At 37.2% G+C, this 22,847-nt stretch overlaps 1 protein-coding gene across 8 annotated transcripts in view; it reads left to right on the top strand.

The window, feature by feature from the left end:
• SUPT3H (SPT3 homolog, SAGA and STAGA complex component) overlaps positions 1-22,847 on the top strand; it is a 281,438-nt gene that overhangs the window by 139,963 nt on the left and 118,628 nt on the right. For 7 of the 8 annotated variants that reach the window (XM_052809356.1, XM_052809361.1, XM_052809364.1 and 4 more), the window contains one exon: positions 3,646-3,730. The exons of the other annotated variant lie outside the window; for it this stretch is intronic. In XM_052809356.1, the coding sequence (XP_052665316.1) occupies positions 3,646-3,730 (85 nt within the window). The remainder of the gene's footprint in view (positions 1-3,645; positions 3,731-22,847) is intronic. 8 annotated transcript variants of the gene reach the window in all.

Genomic DNA, 22,847 nt, shown 5'->3' with positions numbered 1-22,847 from the left:
GATTTGATATCTGTATCCTCTCAGATCAATGTGCTGCATCTTGATTGCATCTCTTCTGCTTCTCGTGCCATTTAGGGAACCGATAGTTACTTGCGAGAGAGACTTGTAAACGCAGGCAGGGAGGGCATCTCAGCGTAGAGGCAGCATCCTGCCTCAAAAACAGAGTTTTGTTCTTGCACTTTGTTGTCTTCAGAAAAGAAAACCAAAACCTTTTCATTTGTATATGTGGAATGCTGGGTAAAACTGTTAACAAAAGAAATATATGTTCAACATGATAATGCTGGCAACCAGGCGTTTACTACTCTCTTACATACTTGGTTTTGGTTTGCATTTTAAGTCTTAGAAAGAAAAATTACTTTTAAATACTAAAAGGCCAATAAGTAAGAATGAACAACGTGTTATGGTTGTGGTAACTGAATTCTGTTTGGTTTTACATATCTTGTAGAAAAAAAAATCAGTTTTCCTGTTAATTTACATATGCACCTTACTTTAAAAAAGATAAATACTTAAGTTTTATCCTATATGAGCACTTGTTTTGAATCTGTGATGTTTTAAATATTTTACATTCCAGTGTAATATGGTAATAAATATTTCTATTTTTATAAGTATTTCCTATACAATATCCAGGTATTCGGAGTTAATAAAATATTTAATATATCTGGATTGTTTGCTGTGCTGTGCTTGTAGTCCTAGGAAGTATCTGACATTGTAATTGATGTACATGGGCACTCCTGCATAATAGAGAAAAAGTTGTGTGAGTTGTGCTTATTTTAGGGATACTGTACAACACATTATAAAACATGACCATCTCTTTAAGATGCTGATAGTCTCAACACGAGACACAAATGATAGGGGACAAATACAGAGTGTAATTTCCTCATGCTATGACTATTACAGTACAGTGGGTTATGCTTAGATGTTGCCTGAGTAAATCTTGTGCTCTTACGCGTATCAAGCTGAAATTTAATATCATTAGAATTTCAAATGCTGTTTGAAGAATACTGGATATAATTTCATTATTAGATAGAGGGGAAAAAACCCTACTATATAACTCTTTAGTTGTTTATAGGTAAAATATTGTTTTATTTTATTGCAGGATAGAAGAATGCTTTTGTAAGGAAATAATTGATATATTCAGTCACCTATGAAGACTTGAATCTTGCTTATAAATAAAATTTCACTATTTTTAAAAGAAACTAGTGTTATTTTTGGCCTGTGCTATTTAATTTACAATTAATATATTTTACTGTACAAGTTTTCTTACTTTAAAAACTCAGGTTTGGGAGGAGAGAGATAATTTTTTTAGAAATGCCTAGAGGAAATATTTGAAAGCACAGCACGTTGTCTTTCACTGTAATGATGTAAGACTTGAATAGTGGTTTTTTTATTTTGATACGCATGTAGTGATAAGGTATTTTCAGTGAGCCAAACCTGGGCCCCATTGAGACCAATTTGAGACCAATTAACAGCTTTAAATTTAAAAAATAATTTAGCCAAAAGTCAGATACGGAGGGGCCAAAACCAGAGCAACCAGTAAACCTTTGGAAGGGTTAATGACTTTGATTTCATTAATGTCTTTGCTTTCATGAGACTTCCATTGCTGGATAATTTTATTACAGAAATATTGTGCCTGTTTTAGGACGCTGAAGTACAAATACTGGATAGCAGACCTGAGCTAGTTTGTTCTGATTGAGAGATTCAGCTTTTATGAAAGCTGTGATGTGCAGGTGTCCAAGCAACTGTAGACCACAGCTCTCCACCAGCCTTGCGCTACGTATAGGTGATGTAGGAAGTCAGCTGAGAAAATTTCTTGAGGTAATTTATCCATGACCCTGGCTGATTTTTGTTTGCCATGGTTCTGGGAAACCAAGGGGTTTTGCTGTCGTAGAGGGAGAGGTGTGGATAAATGAGGCAATAGATGAGGCAAGAATATCCCATTTTTCCAGAGCTTTCTTAGAACTTCTTTATCCCATCACAGTCATGTTTCTCTGGTCCTTCACGCATAAGTACCAGGACAAAATTTTATGTATACTGTGATAATATGAGAATGCTTGAGCCAGTTCTTGATCCTGTTCATCATAACATGGAAAAAAAGGTGCTCATCTTTTTTATGTAAGTAAAAGAACTGAGATAAGAGAAGCTGAAGGATTTTGATGTTCTTGAATCCTCTATTACTTACATAAATGGCTGAGTAAATAGGCAAACCCAGCATTACTTATTTATAGCATCCTTCTTGAATAGGTAGTATGGTTGATACATTAAGAAATTGTTTCAAAGTTGGGTGTGGCACAACAAAATTTGTGAAGGGTTTTGGTACATGTGTATGAGAAGGAGCCATAGCTAGAATCCTTGAATTCCCCATTTCTGCTATGTGGGACTGAACTGAAAATGTAGGTTTCAGAAGCAAAGAACAGACAGTAGTCAAGAAATAGCATCTTTTTGTGCCTTACATGATGAAGGGAAACCACGTAGAATGAGACCTTTTCCTTTCTCTAGACTGCAGTTCAACTACCCAGATGAAGGTAGGGCTTAGGGAGGGCTTAAGCTGTCTAGACTCACTGAGCTGGACTGATGAGGAGTGCAGTTTGGTGGCAACCTACAGTCATTTTGGACACTAAAAGACCTTCACTGGGTCTTCGACGGCCTCCCTGAAAGAACGCACCTACCAACAAGTAGTAAATCTGTCAGCCCCACTTGGAACTCTTAGATGTTTCAAATTAAGTGCCCCTGTACTCTGCCTGGATCTGGAGCTGAAGCCCACCATCCCAATTTCAGATGAATAGTTTCACAGGGCTTTTGGGGCATTGAGTGGGAAATGCTCGGGCTCTGCAGTGGGTCAGAGGTGCTACAAACTGAAGGTCTAGCATTCAGATTTTCTGCGGCAGCTACGCTATCTTTTAATAGGCTGGTGATGGCCACTGCCCATCCCAGATCAAAGGAGCAATCCCAGCTTTAGCTGAACGACTAGCAGTTAAGGCAGGTGTAGAGAGCAACCTCTGGTATTTCTTAGAGAAGATAAAGCTTTACAAAAAGTCCATCACAATTTCTTATTTCATGATGCCTGTTGGAGTGGCTTGCCTTTTTGTTTGCGGTATTATATGAACACTATCATCTCTTTATGATCTCCTGTCATTTAATCTTGCAGTGTAGACTTGAAGAGCCTCCTATATGTTATATATAAAAATGTTTACCTTTGATTCATAGTAGTTCCTTCCCTATCTTAGCACTAGCATTTAGATTTGGGATAGAATACCTGTTAACGTTTTACCTTTTAAAATAGATATTTGTTAATTTTGTAAGCAAAGGCGACTGCAAATACAGAATTACTTCTAGTAGTGCACATACTACAGCTTTGCTTACTCTTTTCAAATGTTCCTACAAACTGGATTTTCCTCTGTTTCCTCAATTTTTCATTTTTTCTCACCATGTGCCTTAATATACATTCTTGCAGCTCTTCTGTTCCTTTAATCGGATTACTTTGGTTTGTATTCCTTGCACCACACTGAATGATCCATTTCTGTACGTACAGGTGTATTAAGCTTGTTGTTGTTATTCATATTTTTTCTTTTTATTTTTCTGGAGACCACCTACTTTGTTTCTTTTAAACTCATTTTCATAGCCTTGCAATAAACCTCTTTCTTTCAGGTTTTCCTTAGGAGATGCTCGCAGGCCACTCCATGAAACTGCAATACTGGTGGAAGACATCGTCCACACTCAGCTGATAAATTTGGTAAGAACATAACTGATAAAATAGTCTTCACTCTAAACCTCCTTGAAACAACATGACATTTTCATGATCAAATGACTAATAACAGATTGTTCTGGTTTTAGAAACTAATAAAACACAGAAACTGAGGGTGGTGTTCTGGCCGCAATAATCCATAGAAGCTACTGTTAGGCTTGCAGATAGAGAGCATGCACTTTGCTTATGGTTGTATGCTGTATTTGTGTGATATCTGCAACCCCACCTAACCTTGGGAATAAAGCTGATGTATTTTCTTGTTAAAAACTTCAAGCTGTTAAAAAAAACCAACTGGTTAGTCATCTGAAGACTTCATTGCTATTTTTCTTGTGTTCTAGTATTTGTGTTAATGCATTATTTCCTTAATATTTATGTTCTAATACTCTTACTCTTTGATGGTTTGACTTCTGTCAAAAAATAATGCAGAAATATTGAATATTTTTCCTTACTGGAAGCCAATGAAAGTATTGTATAAATGAGGCTGTTTTGAATCTCATCTGTCAGAAGCAGCTCTAAATTTGAACCTCTCCATAGTTTTTAATTAAAGTTCAACAACACCTCTTAAGAAATCAACATATTAGAAATATATATATGTGTGTGTGTTTATATATATAATCTATATATTTATACTTAGAATATTTGTATATTATATATAGAATATCTTTTATAAAAATATAATATAAATAAACCTCCCCCTTGCCCACTGTGTGCCTGCAGACAGGTGCTTTCCTTCAGCTTTGCACTTAATCCAGCAACTGTTCAGTGGCTTCGTGGATCGCAGCAAACGAGCTGGGGTCCCTTCCAGCTCCGGGTAGTTTCTTTCTGCTCATACCTCCGAAGCCCAGCGGTGTATCCCTGTCTCTGCAGTCTCCCGGCATTTTTGTGCTGTGGCTTTTTTGCTTATTATGCTCCTCTCGGTCTGTCCTGAACCTGTGCCCTGTGGCTCCTGAGGGGGGGACAACCTTTCTCCCCTCTCCACAGGTTTCCCATGGGTTAATCATGCTGCTCTGAGCATATATTTGTAATTCTTATTCTAGCTCTAACTACTAAAAAAATACATTTTCTTAACGACTCCCCTAATTTATGGAAACGGATGGTTGCAGCTTTGCTCTTCCTTTAGCAATAACGTGAAGAGTCTGTGCTTTTACATCCCACGGAGGCTTAGTTGAGCTGAGCTTTACGTCAGAATGTGCGTTTTGAGAAAACGCAACCTGCAGCCATGTGGTCTTTGCACTTAAATCAAAGCTGGGCACTTACTTGGGGAATGACCGTGACCCAGGGTTAACCCTGCGTGGGGTGTAGGGCATGTACGATTTCCTGACAGAAGGAAGAATGGGAACGGAGCGGCAGATAAACAGCTTTTCTAACCTTTCCCCTCTGAGCCTAAGACAGCACTTTATTTCTGAGGAAGTGAAAGTATCTTTAATAGCTCATTGCTTTGACCTCTGACATTCACATGCCGGAACTCTTAAATCAGGAGCTTTTTACATACTCCGGACTTCTGATAGGGATTTTTGCGCATTTGTCATCCTTAATAACTGCACATCCTTATTGAGCTGTTACTATGTAGTTATATTAAATTTTCCCTTTAGATGTAGGTGTTCATGTGGGTATATATCCAGTACTAGAAAAAAGCTATTTTTATAATTGAAGCTGACTGCAGATGTAAATTTATTGCTTACTACCTGGGTTTTGTCATATTACTCATGTTAATGGACTACACAGTTCTCATTATGTAATTTAATGATTTCTTCTCAAAATTGATGTCCATTTTGCCATCCATAATACATGTATGAGGCTAAACTATAGAAATTACTTTTATGCCTGCAATAAAGCTGGCACGTTGCATACATCTTTCATAGTAAACGTTTGTAAGAAGAGCTTGTACTTGTTGATTAAGTCCAGGTTTGCACTTCTGAATTAAAAAATAAGTTGCCAGCGTGATTGCCTTTGATTGGTTGACTTTTGATATCTTGCAAGTTTATAGTTCCAGCTTCCTATTTTCAAGGTTGATCTGAACTCTATTAAATCAGGGTCTGGTTTGGACAGATTTATACAGTCACTGCTTCAAACCACTATATACTTCATGAGGTCCGGCTGCTATAGCAGACGACTGCACTAACAAGTCAAATTCTTGAAAAGCAGACTTTTTAAAGTCTGCATCACATTTTATGATCGATTTTTTTTGTGTGTTTTGTACAATATGCACACTGTTTTACATTAAGTTAAATTCTGCTAAAAGTATGTACCAATGTGTAGAAGGAAATGAGTGTCTCCAGAGGATGATTCACATCATCCTAAAATTAGTTTCCAAGTTAGATGAGATGAATCTCTTGAGGAATTTATTTCCTCAGCTGTCTAATAAATGGATCCTTTGGCGGCTTGCTGGGGTTTGAATATCTATGAGTTAGGCATAAAATTTGAGCGATAAATTCCATCCAATTTGTGTCAGAATGCTAGCTTGAGTTTGAAAATTTTTTGCATATATTGTAACTATAATAAATGTTTTGTTATTTGCATATCAAGCAATATAAAAACCAAAAAAATCCACACCAGAATGAGAAAGTTCTCTACTTTTTTTGGTCAAGCATAATGCATTTGAAGAGCACAATGAATTCAAGTTTTGAAATCAAATTCCGTGTTGACTTATAGTAATTGTTTAGTAACTGATCTATATGTATTTATAGATGCCTTGATATTACCCCTAAAACTGTATTAATTTATGTGTGCTAAGACTAGAGGTTCCAATCAAGGCTATATTGTTCTTTATGGTTAAGCACAAATAGTAGATGACTGTTACAGGGAAAATTGCGCCTACAAAAAAGTCTCAATGGGGAATGCAAAAAGATGTTAATCAGAAGGGAACGAGCCTTTAAATTACTTACCATTTGAAGTGGAATGAGGCCTCTTTTAGTTCGTTCTTTCATCATATCCAATACAATTTGCATGTGCAGCAAGAATATTTTGAAGCATCGTCTTTTGTAATAATCTATTAGTATCTGTTCAGACCTTTAGAAAAGGAAATCAAAGATCCTGCTTTAGGACAAATCAATATTATTCAGCACTTTGTCAAGAAAAAGAGGCTGTAATTAAGAGAAATGGAATAGGAATTTTTCTTAGTAATTAAACTACCATTGAGAGGTTTGGCATCAAAATAGCTGAAGTCTTACACATACATGGATGTAAAAGCATCTGGAAATTTTTTCATGTAATATTTAAGAAAGAGGAAAAGTCTCTCCTCACCTTGACCATCTCCATCCAGAATTTCTGTCGTGCTGGGCTGGATCATAGGAAAATGTAGTATTATTAGACTAGTATTAAAAACTGAAGATCTCTTAGTGTCTTCTCTTGATAGGGCCATAGCTCCATGTTCACGCTTCGGATGTCATGTTCAAAGGCTAATAGACAATAGGATCATGATGTACTACTTAAATCAAAATGACTGTTAAGGAGTTACCTTCCTTGTGCTGGGAATGTATCAACTGGGCATTTATTATCAGAATGAACTACCAGCAGTTTACTCTCTAGGCTTGCTGAATATGGTAGTAGTAGTACTGACACCTGCTTTCACAGAATTTGATTATTCAATTTAGCACTAGATCTGAACTTCAGTCCTTTACATTTTGTTTCTGGGATATCAGGTGGTTTCTGGGAAGAGATTAGATTTGTTTTTCCAAAGTGAAAGACATTTTAGCAGTAGCACAGAGTTCAGCAAGGGAGTATGAAAAATTACATGTATGCATACCAAAAATTCTGATGTGCTTATACACAGCAGAGTCCAAAAGTCCCTCCCTACTGGTAAGTAACCTTACCTGTCCATGAAAGACTGGCTGCTCAGAGGGAAGGCCACAGCTCATTGCAACAGCCTTGGACTGCATCCTTTAAATGTTTTCTCTGCTGGAATTCTTCGTAGCCTGTGATAAGTCATTGTGAAGATTGTCATGAATGATAGAATTCATGTTAAAAGTTGTGGTTTACTCCCTGTCGGCTAATGTGTGTCTGCTAGAAGATGGACTCTGATCTCTTCAATTGATGTTGAATGATTTAAGTCAAACCCACTCGGTTGGATTTTTAGAATGCAATAGTGTCAGCTTAAAGGAACTTTGATTGCCTAGCATTGTCTTGTAGATGGTATGTTGGGGTTTTTTTGATCGATTACTTTTGTCTTCCAATGGAAGAATTTAATGTCATACAACTAGTGCTGCTATCTGATAATTATTAACATTCCGCTCTTGCTTCGTTTGTAGGAGCATGATCTGGGTCTCATGTTACATACATGCATATATGAACACTTTGCATATACACATAGGTAATTTTAATTTTTTCTGGTTTATTACTGTTGGAAATTAATTATCTCTAACACACATAATATAGTTAATTCAGAATCAACTTTCAACCAAAGCACAGAACACAGGTCAGTAGGTGAATAATCTATACTGCAATATGATATGGAATATTTTTTTTTAAACTGCAGTAGTAATTCACAGGTAGAACACTTATAGCGAGATGCAGAAATTCAGCAGTATGTCAAGTCCTGAGTAAGTCCATAGTAAATCTGTCCTGTGGAGTAAATTGCTTTTTATAGTAGGGACTTAAATAAAGATTGGGTAGTCATTTGCCACAACTAGGAAAAGGAATGGTGAAAATACAGAGACAAGCATAAGCATAGGTTTACTGATGTGAAATGCTAAGTATTTAAATCATGGTGGTCATGAATTTGTGTTTTCAAAGGGCTGTACTTTTTCTGGATGAATGTGGTGTGCTTTCCTTGCTTCCCAGCTTTATTCCTGCAGCTGTTAATCATTTTATTGCAGTTTAAAAAGAAAGGAGAAGGAGGAGGAAAAACTCACTTTCACTGGCCCATCCAGAGAAAAAGACAACGGCGATGGGAGAGGGGAGTAGGAAAAATGAAGATTTAAACAGATACAAGGATAGAGCTTTCTTGGTTCTTTACAGCCTACTCCTACAGCTTTTTTTTAAAACCAAATCACACTTGTTATTCATTCACAAACTTGATTAGTCATTTTAATGTGTGCAACCTCTATGCTGTTCTGAAATCATACAGTCCCAGGTGTGTTTACTGCATTTTTGAACTGTTAGACTTGTAACCTTTATATACCTAATTGTAGAATTTCTGACATTCCTTTTAAAAAAGAGAGAATTGAAACCAGCTCGTTCATTAACAGAAATTGCCCACTGATAAAAACAAACCGTGTGAAGCACCGTTCACTCTTGATCCCAAAGTTATGTGCAACTGTCACTTATGCCACCCTAGTAACGGGAGAAGTCCTTGTTTTATGAGTCTGTTTTAAAACAGTAATAAAGTTTCCTGCGCAGGACATTAATTAGAGGGGTTATCAAAATAAGACAAACTAATATAATTTGTGATTGTACAAAATAAAGGAAGTCGGGGGTACCATAGGGACCTAATGAATCACAGGATGGAAACAATCTTCTGGCTAACTAAACATTCAGACTTTGTACTAAGTCATAGGGTGTATATACAACTCAGCAAACCGGAACACACTGTGTGTTTACATGAATGGGATAAAGGAGTTCACAAAAACCATCTGGGAAAAATCCTTCGACTATTCATTCTGTTCCTACTGTAGACTAAATTAAACAACAGGCGTACATTTGCAGCAAACACGTGGCACACCTGCCCTGGAAGAAATCAAACTGGAAAAATAAGTCTGTAATATAAAAAATTCCCTGGGTACGAGCAATGTGCATTTGTTAGCATTTCCCATGTGTGATGGAAAAGAAGAGAAGGGACTTTATTTCTAGCAAGCGGTTGTTAATTGTTCCCTGTGCGTTTACATCATTTAAATGTGGTCAATATTTAGATTATGTTACTGCATTGGTAGGTGTAAATTTTTTTTTTTTCTTTTACTTTTGAATGGAAAGAGCATCTTTGACATTAATTTTGGCGGTCGTCGTTCTCAAAATTGATTTTTGATGATTTGTATTGTTTAATTTTTTGAAAGATTTCTGTGTGATTCTAAAAGGAAGGGCTGTTTTTCAAAAAAACTTCTTTGTTCAATTTACAGAGTAGTATAGAGTAGGTTTTGTCATTCTGAGTATATTTTTTTTTTCTATGCAGTGCAAAAATTTGAATAGACTCGACCCATTCATTGCTGTTCTATAGAGATCAGATGCTATTACTGCTGTACCAAAGGAGCTCAGTGACAGTGTGTCTGTTATTTGCAGGTGAAGATGGCACTGGTTTAGAAAGGCCTACATCAGACACAAGGCACTGCTTTCTCAATTTCTTGTTAAGAAAAAATATTTTTTTTCTTTTTCTAGTAGTTTTTGATTAGCAAACACTTGACTTTAGATTACTTGAACAAATGGACAGCATTTCATCTTCAATATATTACAGTATTGTGAAATGTCTTTTAAGGAGGTTTTTTTTTTAATTGAAATTGGAAACGATGAAGTCTTTTGTCTGACTTTTGATGAAGTCTTGCCTTTTCTTCATTGGTAATTTATATGAAAAGTGATGTCCTGAGTTTTCTACTCTAACGTTAGCTGCTACTTGTTCACGTATTCAGACGTATTTATTCTAAAGCACAGAATCTACTTCAGGAGAGAGTTCAGGAGTCTCAGTTAGGGATTCTGGGCTCCCTCTGTGCTTTCCCTTAAGATGAGAGACTTGATGACTTATTTGGTTAGATGTTTTCTTTCCAGTGGATCTTTCTGCAGAGTCAACACATGCTATGAGACAGCTGCTGCTTTTTGCCTGGTCAGGCAGAGATGCTGCTCAGCAGCCACTGGTGATGGACTGCACTGATGTAAAAAGTGGAAAGACTAAGATACTGTTATTAAGAACCCTAAAAAAAAAAATCAAACAGAAGGAAATGAATAATTATGCCCACATCATTGTAGCAACATGTTCAATAGTGAAGAAAAAAATCCAAACCATTGACTAGATTGAATGGAAAAAGTGATGTGATCAATGGTTAAAGATTGTCTTGTAGTGCATATAAAATATAAAGAATGAAGGTAGTGCAGGCAGCTATAATCCCAATATTTCCTGATTTTCTATATCAGTCTTTGGGCCTTTAATAACAGCGACACAGATTCATGTGTGTTGTACATGTATGCGTGTATATGTGTCTATATGTACAGGTCTGTTTTTTCCACCCTTAACACATCAGATTCCTGTTTAGGCTGTTGAGCAAGAATTAAGTATGTATGAAATTTCACAGATTGGGGCTTTCAAATATATGGCATTCCTAAATACATATTTACTCAATTACTTTGGCTTCTGGGGCTTTTATGAATCAATTGATAAGCTGATCCCAGCCTGAGTTTGCAAAATGCAAATACATCCTCTATTTAATTTTTAGATATACTGTTAGGAGTTTAGCATAGATTAATAGCAATTGAAATCTTGGATGAGCTGAGCTGAGACATTCAGTGTACAGATGCACAGTGTCTAGGGTGTGTTGGCTACTTATATTGATGTCACTTACTATTTTGCTGGAGCCCTACAAAATTCTAGGTGATTAGCTCTTTAGAAAAGAACAAATGAAAAAGTTAAGTTGAAGAGTAGTCATTAGATTTTTATTGCACAATATGATGCACTCTGGTAGATCAATATTTTGTCAATGGTTTTGCTCTCTGGTCTCCTTTATTGAGGGTGTTTATGACTGAACTGGCTTTTGCCAAGGGTATTTTTGATATAGCCTAAAAAATGTCTCAAGTTATTTAGGTGGGCTGAAGTGAAGGAGCAATCTTTCTGTCTGTAAAAAGTCATAATTACATCCCAAGCTTCAGAAGTCAAATGGAAAACTGATATTCAGGGTTTCTTTCTTCTTTAACTTGCTTGTATGTTGTAAAATGAATATTGTAAGTGTATGAATGTGTGTGTAAAGTCCATATCTGCACGCAGAGACCCATCTCATCTAGTAGTCCGATTCTGGCAGCAATTAGTAAACTAAATGAAAAGAATCTGAAATTATCAGTGGTGTGCAACACATGGATGTTTGATTAGAAAGATGGACCTCAAGTTAACTTTCAAACGCATCTGTGTATCTCTGAAGTGAGCTCCAGAATCCAATAAACAATGGGGTTTTAATTATTATTTTTATCATCTTACTTGCTTTATTTCAAATGATTGTCCAAATTTGTTAACTGTCAGTGCCTGGTGGAGGGTAGCATTCCTTCTGCTTTTCCTCTGAGATCCTGAGTGGATTGACCTGAACAAACATAAAGGCAAACAAACATATTTTTCTATACCTGAGATAATGATGCCAGATCATCTTTTGTGTCAGGGGACATAAATGGACACTTCTAGGATGTGACTCTTCATCTCCTAAAGTAGTTATTTAACATTCTGGCCTTACATGTAAAATCTGGACTTCTTAAGTGAGGTGAGATGTCTCTCACTATGACTTTCAGCACTAGCTGTATTTTTTTTATTTCATTTTTCATTGATTCTGTCAAACAGAACTGTAAACTTGTGAAAGACACAAACTGATTTATGGATATCTGTGGTGAAAAAAGAGTAGTGTTAAATTCTGCATGGTCTTTAATGTAACTCATAAACCTTAAAGGTCATCTCAGAGTGTTTAACAGAGCAAATTCATTGTAGTTTTTAAATCACTTTATCTGATTTCAAGCAAACCTGATAGTTTCAGAGTAACTTTTTTTAGGAAGATTGGCTTGTTAAAAGTGTTATGTAGTTACAAGGAAATGTGGTCACAGCTGGTTCTGGTTTCTTAGCTAATCCACCTGATTGGAAACAACAGGTTTTTGATATTTTTCCATTTCTTACACTGACACCTAGTGTTCAGAGTTCTTGAGTTTCTAATACTGCACTTTGTTATTAATAGATTACTGTCGATACTGAAGTTCTCCACCCTTGTCAACATCTTCCATTTCTGTTCTTCTTCAAAAGAAAGCAATAACTGAAGGCAAAGGTGTTACCATCATTCAGAACAATATTACTTTGGAAATACAAACAGTACGCCACTACTGGAAAACTTGGCAAAAGCTATTCTACTTCTTGAAGTGCTGCAAAATTTGTTTTCTTAAAATTTAAGTGCTTTAGTTTTGGCAAATACAACTCTTTTGTGTCTGTAAGTGTCACTGGCCAACAAAAACAGTGATAACAGCAGAAACCCTTAGATCAGTATTTATTTAATTGTGGGAGATGTCAACGCTTTTTATTTCTGGGTTCTTTTATCTTCAAGCCACGAGTTCTACCTGATAGGAGCGTTGATGGCAGCACAGTCCTTGAGAGGACAGAAAATAACTTATACACAAAAACTAGCACAAACAGTCTTTTATCTCAGACTTGCAAATAAATGGAGCAATCCAAGTGTGGACTGTAACCCGTTCCTGACAGAGACGACAACTGACAGAGTAAAATTTACTCTCTAACTCTTACACTTGTGATTTTGCTGTATGTTAACTGAAGATCTTTCATGATTTAAGAGAATATATTAAGAATTTTGTGTGGCTGTATCTATAAGTATCAATTAATTTTGTATTTTAGTGATGGATTCTGTAGAAAAGTGAAAAATATTCAGGCAGAGAAAATGCATATTAAACTTATCCTTGATATGATCATTCTTCCATTTTTCTTTTCATGACTTTTCCTGTAATTGCACCAAAAAGCTGCCTTTCTCCACCAAGTCATATGTGTTTTAAGTTTCCTATACGCTTACTACCTTGCCTTCTCAGAAAACCAGGCGGCAGTGACGATTCACTGAATACTCGCTTCGGTGATGGTCTCCTCTTGAGGAAGCCCTTGGTTCTTACCCAATTTTCAAACGAGTCAGAATGTGACCATAAACACATTCTCTTCCCATAAAACTTGGTAAACTGTATTAGTGAGATGTCAAAGTTTAATTCTACTGCTTTAGGCTGAAACTTTCCCTCCAGAGATGTCTCTTTCCTTCCAGACCCATTGCACAATCTGTAGATTCTTGTGCTGTTAAGATAATTGGTGTTTAAAAGAGCAGTGTGGCTGGTCCAAGACTTGTTTGCGTGAGGTGACGGAGTTAGTGGCTTGGTCAGAGGAGGGCATAAAGGAAATAAATTTGAGAAAACATGTCAGGAGCTCTGTACCAATTGATAAAGAGGTGATGGTCTCAAAAAAGTATATGCATTACAGTCAGTCTGATTCAGCTGAATTATTTTCAACACAGCTATTAAGTACAGTGGACTCCATGCAGCAGTTGTATCTGTGATTTACGTAAATACTCCCAAACTCAGATAGCTCTGTTTTCATACACGCTTCCTTTAAATTACAATGTATAATGTATAATCTACCAACTTAGACTGCCCATTTTCTTGTGTCTTGGATAAAGGCATTGAACTTCTCTGTGTGCACATGGCATACTAGATACTATACTACGTTATTGGCTATCAATATTTTATATTCCTGTGAACCAGTCATAGTGTGCTTATCAAAGGTACAATCAGAGACAATAGAGAGAAATGTTACTTGTAGGATATCATTTATTTGACTTCTTTCAGGCTTTTATTTTCAGGGTGATGTGAATTTGGACCCAGAATGGTGATTTCTGTTTAGTGACTATAAATGATGCTTTGGGTGACCAGCTCAGATGTAGACATCTATGTTTAGTCAGATAATTCCCACCTGAGAGATAACTCTCCCATGACAAAAGCCTTGAAGCAATAAAAAAAAAAAAAAAAAAAAAAAAGGAGGATAATTGGAACTTCTCTGATGGCAAAAGGAGATGATAACAGTGTCAAAAGCAGCAGGAAAGTCAGAGAAAATAAAGACATACTGGAGGCCCAGATTTCTGGCCAGGAAGAAGCACATAGTGTCCCATATATGAACAGTTTTAAGGGAGGGGATTTCTGAAAAGTCAGGTTGGAGCTGATCCAAGACAGAGTTGGAAGAGGGGAAGTCTGTGCATTAGCTGAAAACTGCATGTTCTATGTCTTTCACAGATGAAGAGAGAGAAAGAAATGGGAAAAGATTTGGAGAGACAGGCTGGATTTGAGATATGGTTTCTTTAAAAGAGAGTATAGACTAAGGACATCTGTACACCGTGAGCAGAAGTACCAGAGAGCAAAGAAAAATTGAAAACTAAGTAGGCAGGATATGATGCATTTACTGAGGTGGGTCAAAGTTGGGAAAAAGGCCAGAGATTTATGACAAGAAAAGGTGTTCAGGAACAAAAACTAGGTGCAACTTTGTGGGAATGCATGTATTCTCTCTTGTAGCAGAAAAATTAGGGAGCTAAAAGAGGAACCCAGGTTGCAAATAAGGAATAGGAAGCCTGAGATTCAGCAAAGAGTTGTTTAAAGAAGTGGAATAAAGAAAGATGAAAACAAACGTAGTGGAAGGAGTTTGGAAGAGGATCCCATGAACATCTCTCAAAATGTTCAATAGAAAAAGAATGGGAATAATTGAAATAAGAGGCAGAGGGGTTTGAAAGAGAAACTGGGTGCTGCACTGGAGCTTGCAGAAGGTCTGGTCTGGAGAATGAGTTAGGGAAGTAGCTTTACAGGACATTAAGTGCTGATGACAGGGAGGCCATCAAGAAGTGGCAAATGCAGTGAGAGTCAGCAGACGTGTTGCTCCCAAATTGAATCTCGGATGAGGCCAGAGGAGGTAGGTGGATAATGATGAAACGGGTGGCACTTGGCCATTGGTGTCACTGTGTAGGAGAGCACAGGACTAAGAAGAAAGGGAGAGACAGATTCTACATTTCAGTGAAGAATTCATGGTAAAATTGAAAGTCTTGCAACAGGTGCTTCTTCTGTGAACATCACCATACACACGGAAGTCTGAATGCATGCATCTTTGCACCATCATATACATGCAAGCATATATGCATATGTATATAGATTAATAATGGGCACTTGTATAGCGATACACAGGCTGATGCTAGTATGTCAGCTTCAATATACTCACAAGATATTGTTCCTAGCAACCATTCTCACAATACTTGGTAAATACATTTTTTATAATCTCTAATTTTTCGATATGTCTGTACATTGTTTGCCATTTTTGTCTTACCTTGTGCCATCATCATTCCAAATTAGGGAAAAAAATTGGATCACTTTACTGTTGAGAAATTAAAGTACAAAGAAGACGAAGTGGATTTTCCCCATGTCATGAAACAAATTAGTGGCAGAGCTGAAAAAAAGTTGACTAGTTGTAGTTGAGAGGGAAGCTGTGCAAACCAATTTCATATTGATGGTGTATGTCTCAGCCAATTGGATTTTTATTTGACAATCCAAAGGTGTAATAACTTTTATTGTAAGAGGAAGAAAAATACATCAAGGCTAATAAATAATGGGGGACCTACTAGGGATATGCATAAATGCGTATCCTGTTCCTATGTATATACAAGGTTAATTGTGTCTCTTTTAATTTTGCTATGTGATTCAACGGGATTGTCAGGTAATCATCCTATTGAAAGAACAGAAGAGGATAAAATTTCAAATAACTTTGTTAATCTCTTCTGGCTGTTAAAAGAAAAGATTTATTGGTATCAAATTTTATTGCATTCTTAGAATTTAAGGATTGATTGGCTGCTAGTTTAGCTTACTTGTCTCTTCCAGTTAGAAACCCAAACACAACAGAAGAAAGACATCGCATTGAAGCCGACATGCAACAAGTGAGTGAAAGTTCACTTGGCTTTTTCTCTCGGCACCAGGTGCAAAAGTTGGCTAAAAGTGCTGTGGCAGGCAGTTATTTTAAAGCAGTTTCTGGTTTAGTGTTTTATCAAGCCCAGGAGTAAAATATTCTGCAACTACTGCAGTTTCACAGAGCTGCTTTTTAAGGTAGAACTCTGAATTGTTTAACTAATTAAAATGGCCCAGTACAAACATTAATCATACCATAACCGTTAATGGGAGAGTTTGCGGGATTTATGGAGGGCTGTATATAATATTTTAAAAGTGTGTATCATTTCTTTGCTTAATACACAATATGCTTGCATTCTCTGAATATACCAGAGGTTCTTGAAATCTTGAGGAGTATTCGTGATTTTCTACATCCCCTCTTATAAATGCTGGAGGAGGTGTATCCATTTCTGGGCAAAGATGACTCAGTGTCCTGATTAGTGACTTGACTTAATCTGATAGGTTTTTTCTTGAATAGCTGCTCCGTTACAGCTTTATAGTATGCTTTAAAATAAATAGTTCTCTAAACTGCAGCTTTCTCAAAGTGGGAAGGTGGTGGCTCAATGATGACATAAGCTCCAGAAGTGTAGAGTTCAAGTGGTTTGCATGTGGGATTGCCAAATAACACGGTTTTGGTTTGTTTTCATTTTATTACACCAATTCTCCTCCCCAGATGTCTTGGATTTCTGTGGTACCCCCCTTTGCCTTTGATTCTTGCTCCTTGTAACTAACAATTTTTATTAGTCATCCCGCTAATACTCGGTGTTTTTACTCAGCACCTGTTGTCTTCAAAGCACTTTGCAATAATAACTAGTTAATCCTCACACTAGTCCTGAATTTCACTGTCATTCCTGTTCACATGTGAAAAGTGAGCTCGATGACTTGCCTAAAATTGTGTAATGGTTTTGACACCTGTATTAGGACTTAGTCTGCGTATTCTGCGTCTGCATTACCCAGGCTGATCCTCTGGCCTCTCTACATGCTGAGTTTGTGGCATGCCAGTTATAAACTGAGCATTTCCTTTTGGTTAATGACACGTTTTTACCCTGATTGCTCTGGAATTTTAATCCTGAACCTTGTAGAAGAACTATGCTGGAAGGAGCCTCAAGAGGTCATCTGAGCCATATCTCTGATCCTGGACTAATTTTGGCCTTTGTTCAGGAAAGCTCTTAAATATATACATATAAGTGTGTGCATGTATGGGTATATATGCATATATATACAATTATTTATTGAATCAAGTCCCATTTTTGGAAGAATTATGGATAACTGCCTAATGAAAGTTTGATGTAAGCTACTACCAATTGCTTTGAAATACTTGCACAGAATGTCATGATTGATATTGCTGTGGGAAGTAGTAGTACTACAGAGAAATTTATACTGGGAAAGGCAATGCTTTGTTGTGACTTCTGGAAATATTGCTTCCTCTTTTTCTTTTCCTTTTTTTTTTTTTTTTAATGGACCTGTAGCAAGAAATCCGTACACTACCTCAAGTAAGGTAGTGATTTTGCTTCTATAATAAACCCTCAGCTAGTTTGACTATTCTTGGCCTGTCCATCTGAAAGCTACAACTTTATGGAAACAGAATGAAATAGTGTTCTCTAATATGTCACAAATCATAGTTAAAACTGGAAATCCAGTCTGACACTGTGGTCTTGATTTGTATGATTTGCCTACCCTTTTTTGTTTCTGCAAAGCAGTATATGTATTTGAAGGCTGGAGTTTCAGCCAGGATTTTCAGTCTTAACTGTGAATTTCCTTCCTTTAACAGGTTTAAAGCAAGCCTTTCAGATTGCTTCAGTATAGCTTTTAGGACTTGAATTTCCTTTGTGTTCATTTTGGTCCTTTTCCAATATTTATCTATCCATTTGAAACTCCTTCAAATCTCTGTGTATGGGAGCAGTTACAATAGGAGGTGGTGGCATTTCTATTATATTACTGTTAGAGTTGATTCAAATAATGCCTGATTTTGAACTCAGTCAAACACTGCAAGCCTAAAATTCAGGCTCTTGCTCAAGTATTACAGGGTTCATGTCCTGCTCAGAGGTCTCTATAATTACTGTGTCTGGCTGGAAAACAAGAATTCCATTTCCTGAAAAATTTAGAGGTTTTGACATTCACTTTTTCATCAGAACAAAACTAAAAGCTTTTTAAAAAAATTGTAAAAACCTACTGAGATGAAGAGGAACCTTATCTAGCCGGTAGTCCAGTGGGTAGGACAACAGCGTTGGAGAGGAAAGACCAGTGTTCAAGTCTCTGCTTGCTGGAAGAACGTAAACTTGAAACTGAGTATCCCATATGCTGAGTGAGTGCCATAATATAAGACTGTTGAATACATCTTTTGATGTCGTTATTTCTCTCTATGATCTTAACCATAGACCTGTGAAATATTGCTCAGTACCTGTATACAGAATTGTTTGTTTCAAGGAATATGATTTTTCCAGTGGAAAAATATTTCATTTCAAGGTACTGACCAGTGCTTATGATTAAATTATTCATATATTTCACATGTGCATTTAATAAAAAAAAAATACTTAATAGTGATTATTTGTAGTTCAAAAATTCAACTTAATTTTTATAAATCTTTTGCTTCAGCTATAGCTGCAGGGTCTCATAAAAGCTTGACTGCTTCGTGTTTATTCATTTTTAATGGTAATTAATTCATATTAGTGGTGAACTTCATTATTTACAAAAAGTTATTTTAAACCTTTTGCAGCTTTAAATCTGTTACATTATTATAATACCAAATGCAGAAAAGTGTTGTCGGAATGGATTATATGATTCAACATTAGATATATCTATTGGTAGTCTAATCTAGTGATGGAATTTTTTTTCTTAACATATGGAATCCTCTGATGTCGCTTATAGTAAAGAATGTTTCCTTGTTTAAGGAGAGCTTTCTTCCCACTCCATTTGTTCTCCATAGTTTCATACTGGGACAGTTTTTGAAAAGGTCATAGAGAAAACTTAATGTGAGCAATTTAAATCTGAAGGGAACAATGAATGTTCTTTTTTAAAAAAAAACATAAATCAGTGGAATTGTTGCATCAATACTGTGTTTGCATGTTTGAAGTATGTCACAGTTCTCTGCTCTCATGATTCTGTTATCATGGGTTGGTGACCTCTGCTGAAAAAATTAAGTCAATCTTCTCCATTAGAATAAAGTCAGTATTGTAAAGTTTATTTTCTTCTATACATCATTATGAAGAAAAGGCACTATGTTTAATTCCAAAAAGCAAATATTAGCTTCTTCCAAATTCTTGCTAAACTTCCCATCTATTCTAATATCTCCAAAAATGTCCATAGCAGTTGAATTTCTGAGGCTGTTACTATTCACATTGCATGTTGTGTTTTTGTGTGTGTGTCTGTCACTTGCTATCGGTCATCCTGGACTGTAAGCTTTATGTGACAATGTCCTTCTTTTTTATGTGACTGTGTGATGGCCAACATTGCAATCCTGTGACCCACCAGTACGATATAAATAATAAACAACTGAACCAATATATAATAAAAATGAAGAAATAAATGAAAAAGGGACTTACTGTTTAATTTAACATCTTTGAAGATATTAGAATTTCAAATTAAGGACTTAAATGACTGTAGGACCTTGCTGTGATGTTTTGGTATAACTAAGCTGTCTAAGCTACTTAAGACTCTGTCTTGCAGGACTATGCGCGATTGAAACAGCTGCTCAAAATCATGCTAATGAAAGGTTTACATCTCACCATTATGCATTTTGTATGTATAATTTGTATACTTGCGGTCACAAAAATGTATACGCACCTGTTTTGGGGAGCAGGAATGGGATATTCCTTGTTCATAGATTTAATTAGTTATTTTGTTCTTATCTGCTAACTACAGCTCCTGCAGACCTTTTAACCCTGTACACACAAAAGATGGGTAAGAGGTATGTCTAGCTGGATTTTCCTGTGAAATCCTCCTTTATCATGTAATTTTGGTTGGAGATTTTCTGTGGGGAGGGGGTGGTTTTTTACGAGCAGTTAGGCCCTTCAGCAGTTAATCTAACAAAGACTTAGTGTTATACAAAAGTTATAGATACGGTGCAGTTCTGGAGGGTGGTTAACGCAGAGTTTACATTTCATATTCTCAGGGAAATGTAGCGCCGTTACGCTGCTGTATGCAGTGCGTTTCATTAGTGTTGGAGACAGCAGGAGGCTATTTTGTGGAAATGTTTCTGTCACCGTCAGTAGAAACATGCCCGTCTGGTTGAAAAATAGCCTGTGTCTTGCCAGTTCCCTACTTCTAAGCAATTGCAGTAGGAGGATGTTAATCTTAACCTGTCACAACCCATTTCAAATCTAAAATTTTATTAAATTTCCAAATGCTTCATTAATATAAGTATGGGAGATGCGACTGTGTTCTTATGCAAGAGCTGCTACCGTTCTCAGGTGCAGGAAACATTTTAATTAGTTTTTATTAGTATTTAGTAGGTAGGTGTGCTGGAACTCCCAACCAGGCTCCGCGAAGGGATGTGAAGCCTGTAGGGTAGGCTTGAGTCAATGCAAGAGCACTGGATTGCAGATCTCTTTCTGTCTGTTTTGCTGGCTGTAGACTAGCAATGGCATGCATTCAAAAAAATGATCTATAGCATATTTGTTATAGATATCCATGCCTTTCTGCAGAAACCCTGAACACATCTTACAGTGATGTCAGGACCCTTTCTGGGTAGATCTAGTTGCCTAATGGAAAATGTAGTTTCTTACATCCTTGGTTATTCTTTGAAAATATCTTTGTGTCAGAGGCTTTTCCTGGGACCCCAGGTTCCTTTTTGGTTTTTTTTTTTTTCATTGCAAACCTGGGCTGATGGTTACAACCTGTGTTTGTTGGATGGGCTGTTGGAAATATATTTGGAATGAGATGCTTTATGTCCTGGTTGACAGGAGAGGGTATGCATGATTTCATAATGAAGAGAGAAAGGTAGGATTCAGGTCTGGATTCAGATACCTAAATTCTATACACGTGCGTCTATATGTCTGCTATAGATATCTAAGAACCCACTGTAGCCGCTGAAGCAGAGTCAACTCTTCAACTCTGTAAACATCTACTGTCCCGTCACCTGAATAGTCCCCAGCCTCCTTTTACTGTTCGGGAGCATAGACACCTACGTAACATTATACATACATAATTTGAGGTGTCAATCTCCAGCTGAATTCTACCTCAAAATTCCCATTGCAAACCTCTGAAGTGAAGAATCATAGAATGATTTGAGTTGGAAGGGACCACAAAGATCATCCAGTTCCACCCTCCCTGCCATGGGCAGGGACACCTTCCACTAGACCAGGTTGCTCAAAGCCCCATCCAACCTGGCCTTGAACACTGCCAGGGATGGGGCAGCCACAGCTTCTCTGGGCAACCTGTTCCAGTGCCTCACCACCCTCACAGTGAAGAGCTTCTTCCTTACATCTAATCTAAATCTACCCTCTGTCAGTTTAAAGCCATTTTCCCTCATCCTATCACTAAATGCCCTTGTAAAAAGTCCCTCGCCAGCTTTCCTGTAGCCCCCCTTTAGGTACTGGAAGGCTGCTATAAGGTCTCCCCGGAGCCTTCTCTTCTCCAGGCTGAACAACCCCAACTCTCTCAGCCGGTCTTCAGAGGAGAGGTGTTCCAGCCCTCTCATCATCTTCATGGCCTCCTCTGGACTTGCTCCAACAGGTCCATGTCCTTCCTATGCTGGGGGGCCCTAGAGCTGAACACAGAACTGCAGGTGAAGAAGCATATGTTGAATTATGGCTTCTTCGTTCTTGGGCTTCTTCATATTTTATATCCATTGCTGCTGTCATTAGTGAGCAAAGCCTTCTTTTAGCCCTGTGATGTTGATGTTTACATTGGTATTCCTTGATGTTTACAAATTGGTGACAGAATTCAGTGGTACTTAGTGGTAGGAAGAAAAGCAGCATCTCTACTGTTTTGGGGCCAGATCTCTCCTTCCTAGCTATGGTGCCTTTCAGACTGAGTTGATGGGACATGCAGGTAGACCTGCATTCCTGAGATAGTTGTTTACGCTCACCTTATTGTCAATGAGACAGAAATCTCCTCTCATCTTAAAGTAAATATCTATCATTTATTCCATAACAGTGTGTATTTTTCACACTCTTATTCACATGAACATAGGAACTCAGGTATTTTAGAGAATGAGTGATGATGAGTCACAGCCATTAAGTTAAACCTGGAGATTTCACTGTTTTCTCTGTAATTACTGCTCTAATTACAGCCTTGTTCCTGTGTTTTCAGGTAACCAGCCATAAAATGACATGCATAAGCAGTTGTAGCACTATTAACCTTGAGCTACCCTGTCTTAACCAAACCCCCTCAGCACTCGTGTGCGGGGTCATTCTCCCTCTTACTCTCCTTCAGATCCAGTGCGTATCAAATCCTCGTGGGCACGTGTTGTCTCAGGACAGGGGCACAGATCTCCCTTCCACAGCTTTGCTTATGGCTCCTGGCTCGAGCACTACCCCGAGGGCTG

The sequence above is a fragment of the Harpia harpyja genome, chromosome 15 (genome assembly GCF_026419915.1).
Source record: "Harpia harpyja isolate bHarHar1 chromosome 15, bHarHar1 primary haplotype, whole genome shotgun sequence".
Classification (NCBI taxonomy): domain Eukaryota; kingdom Metazoa; phylum Chordata; class Aves; order Accipitriformes; family Accipitridae; genus Harpia; species Harpia harpyja.
Note: the sequence above shows the minus strand (reverse complement) of the source record. Positions and strands in the feature narration are given on the sequence as shown.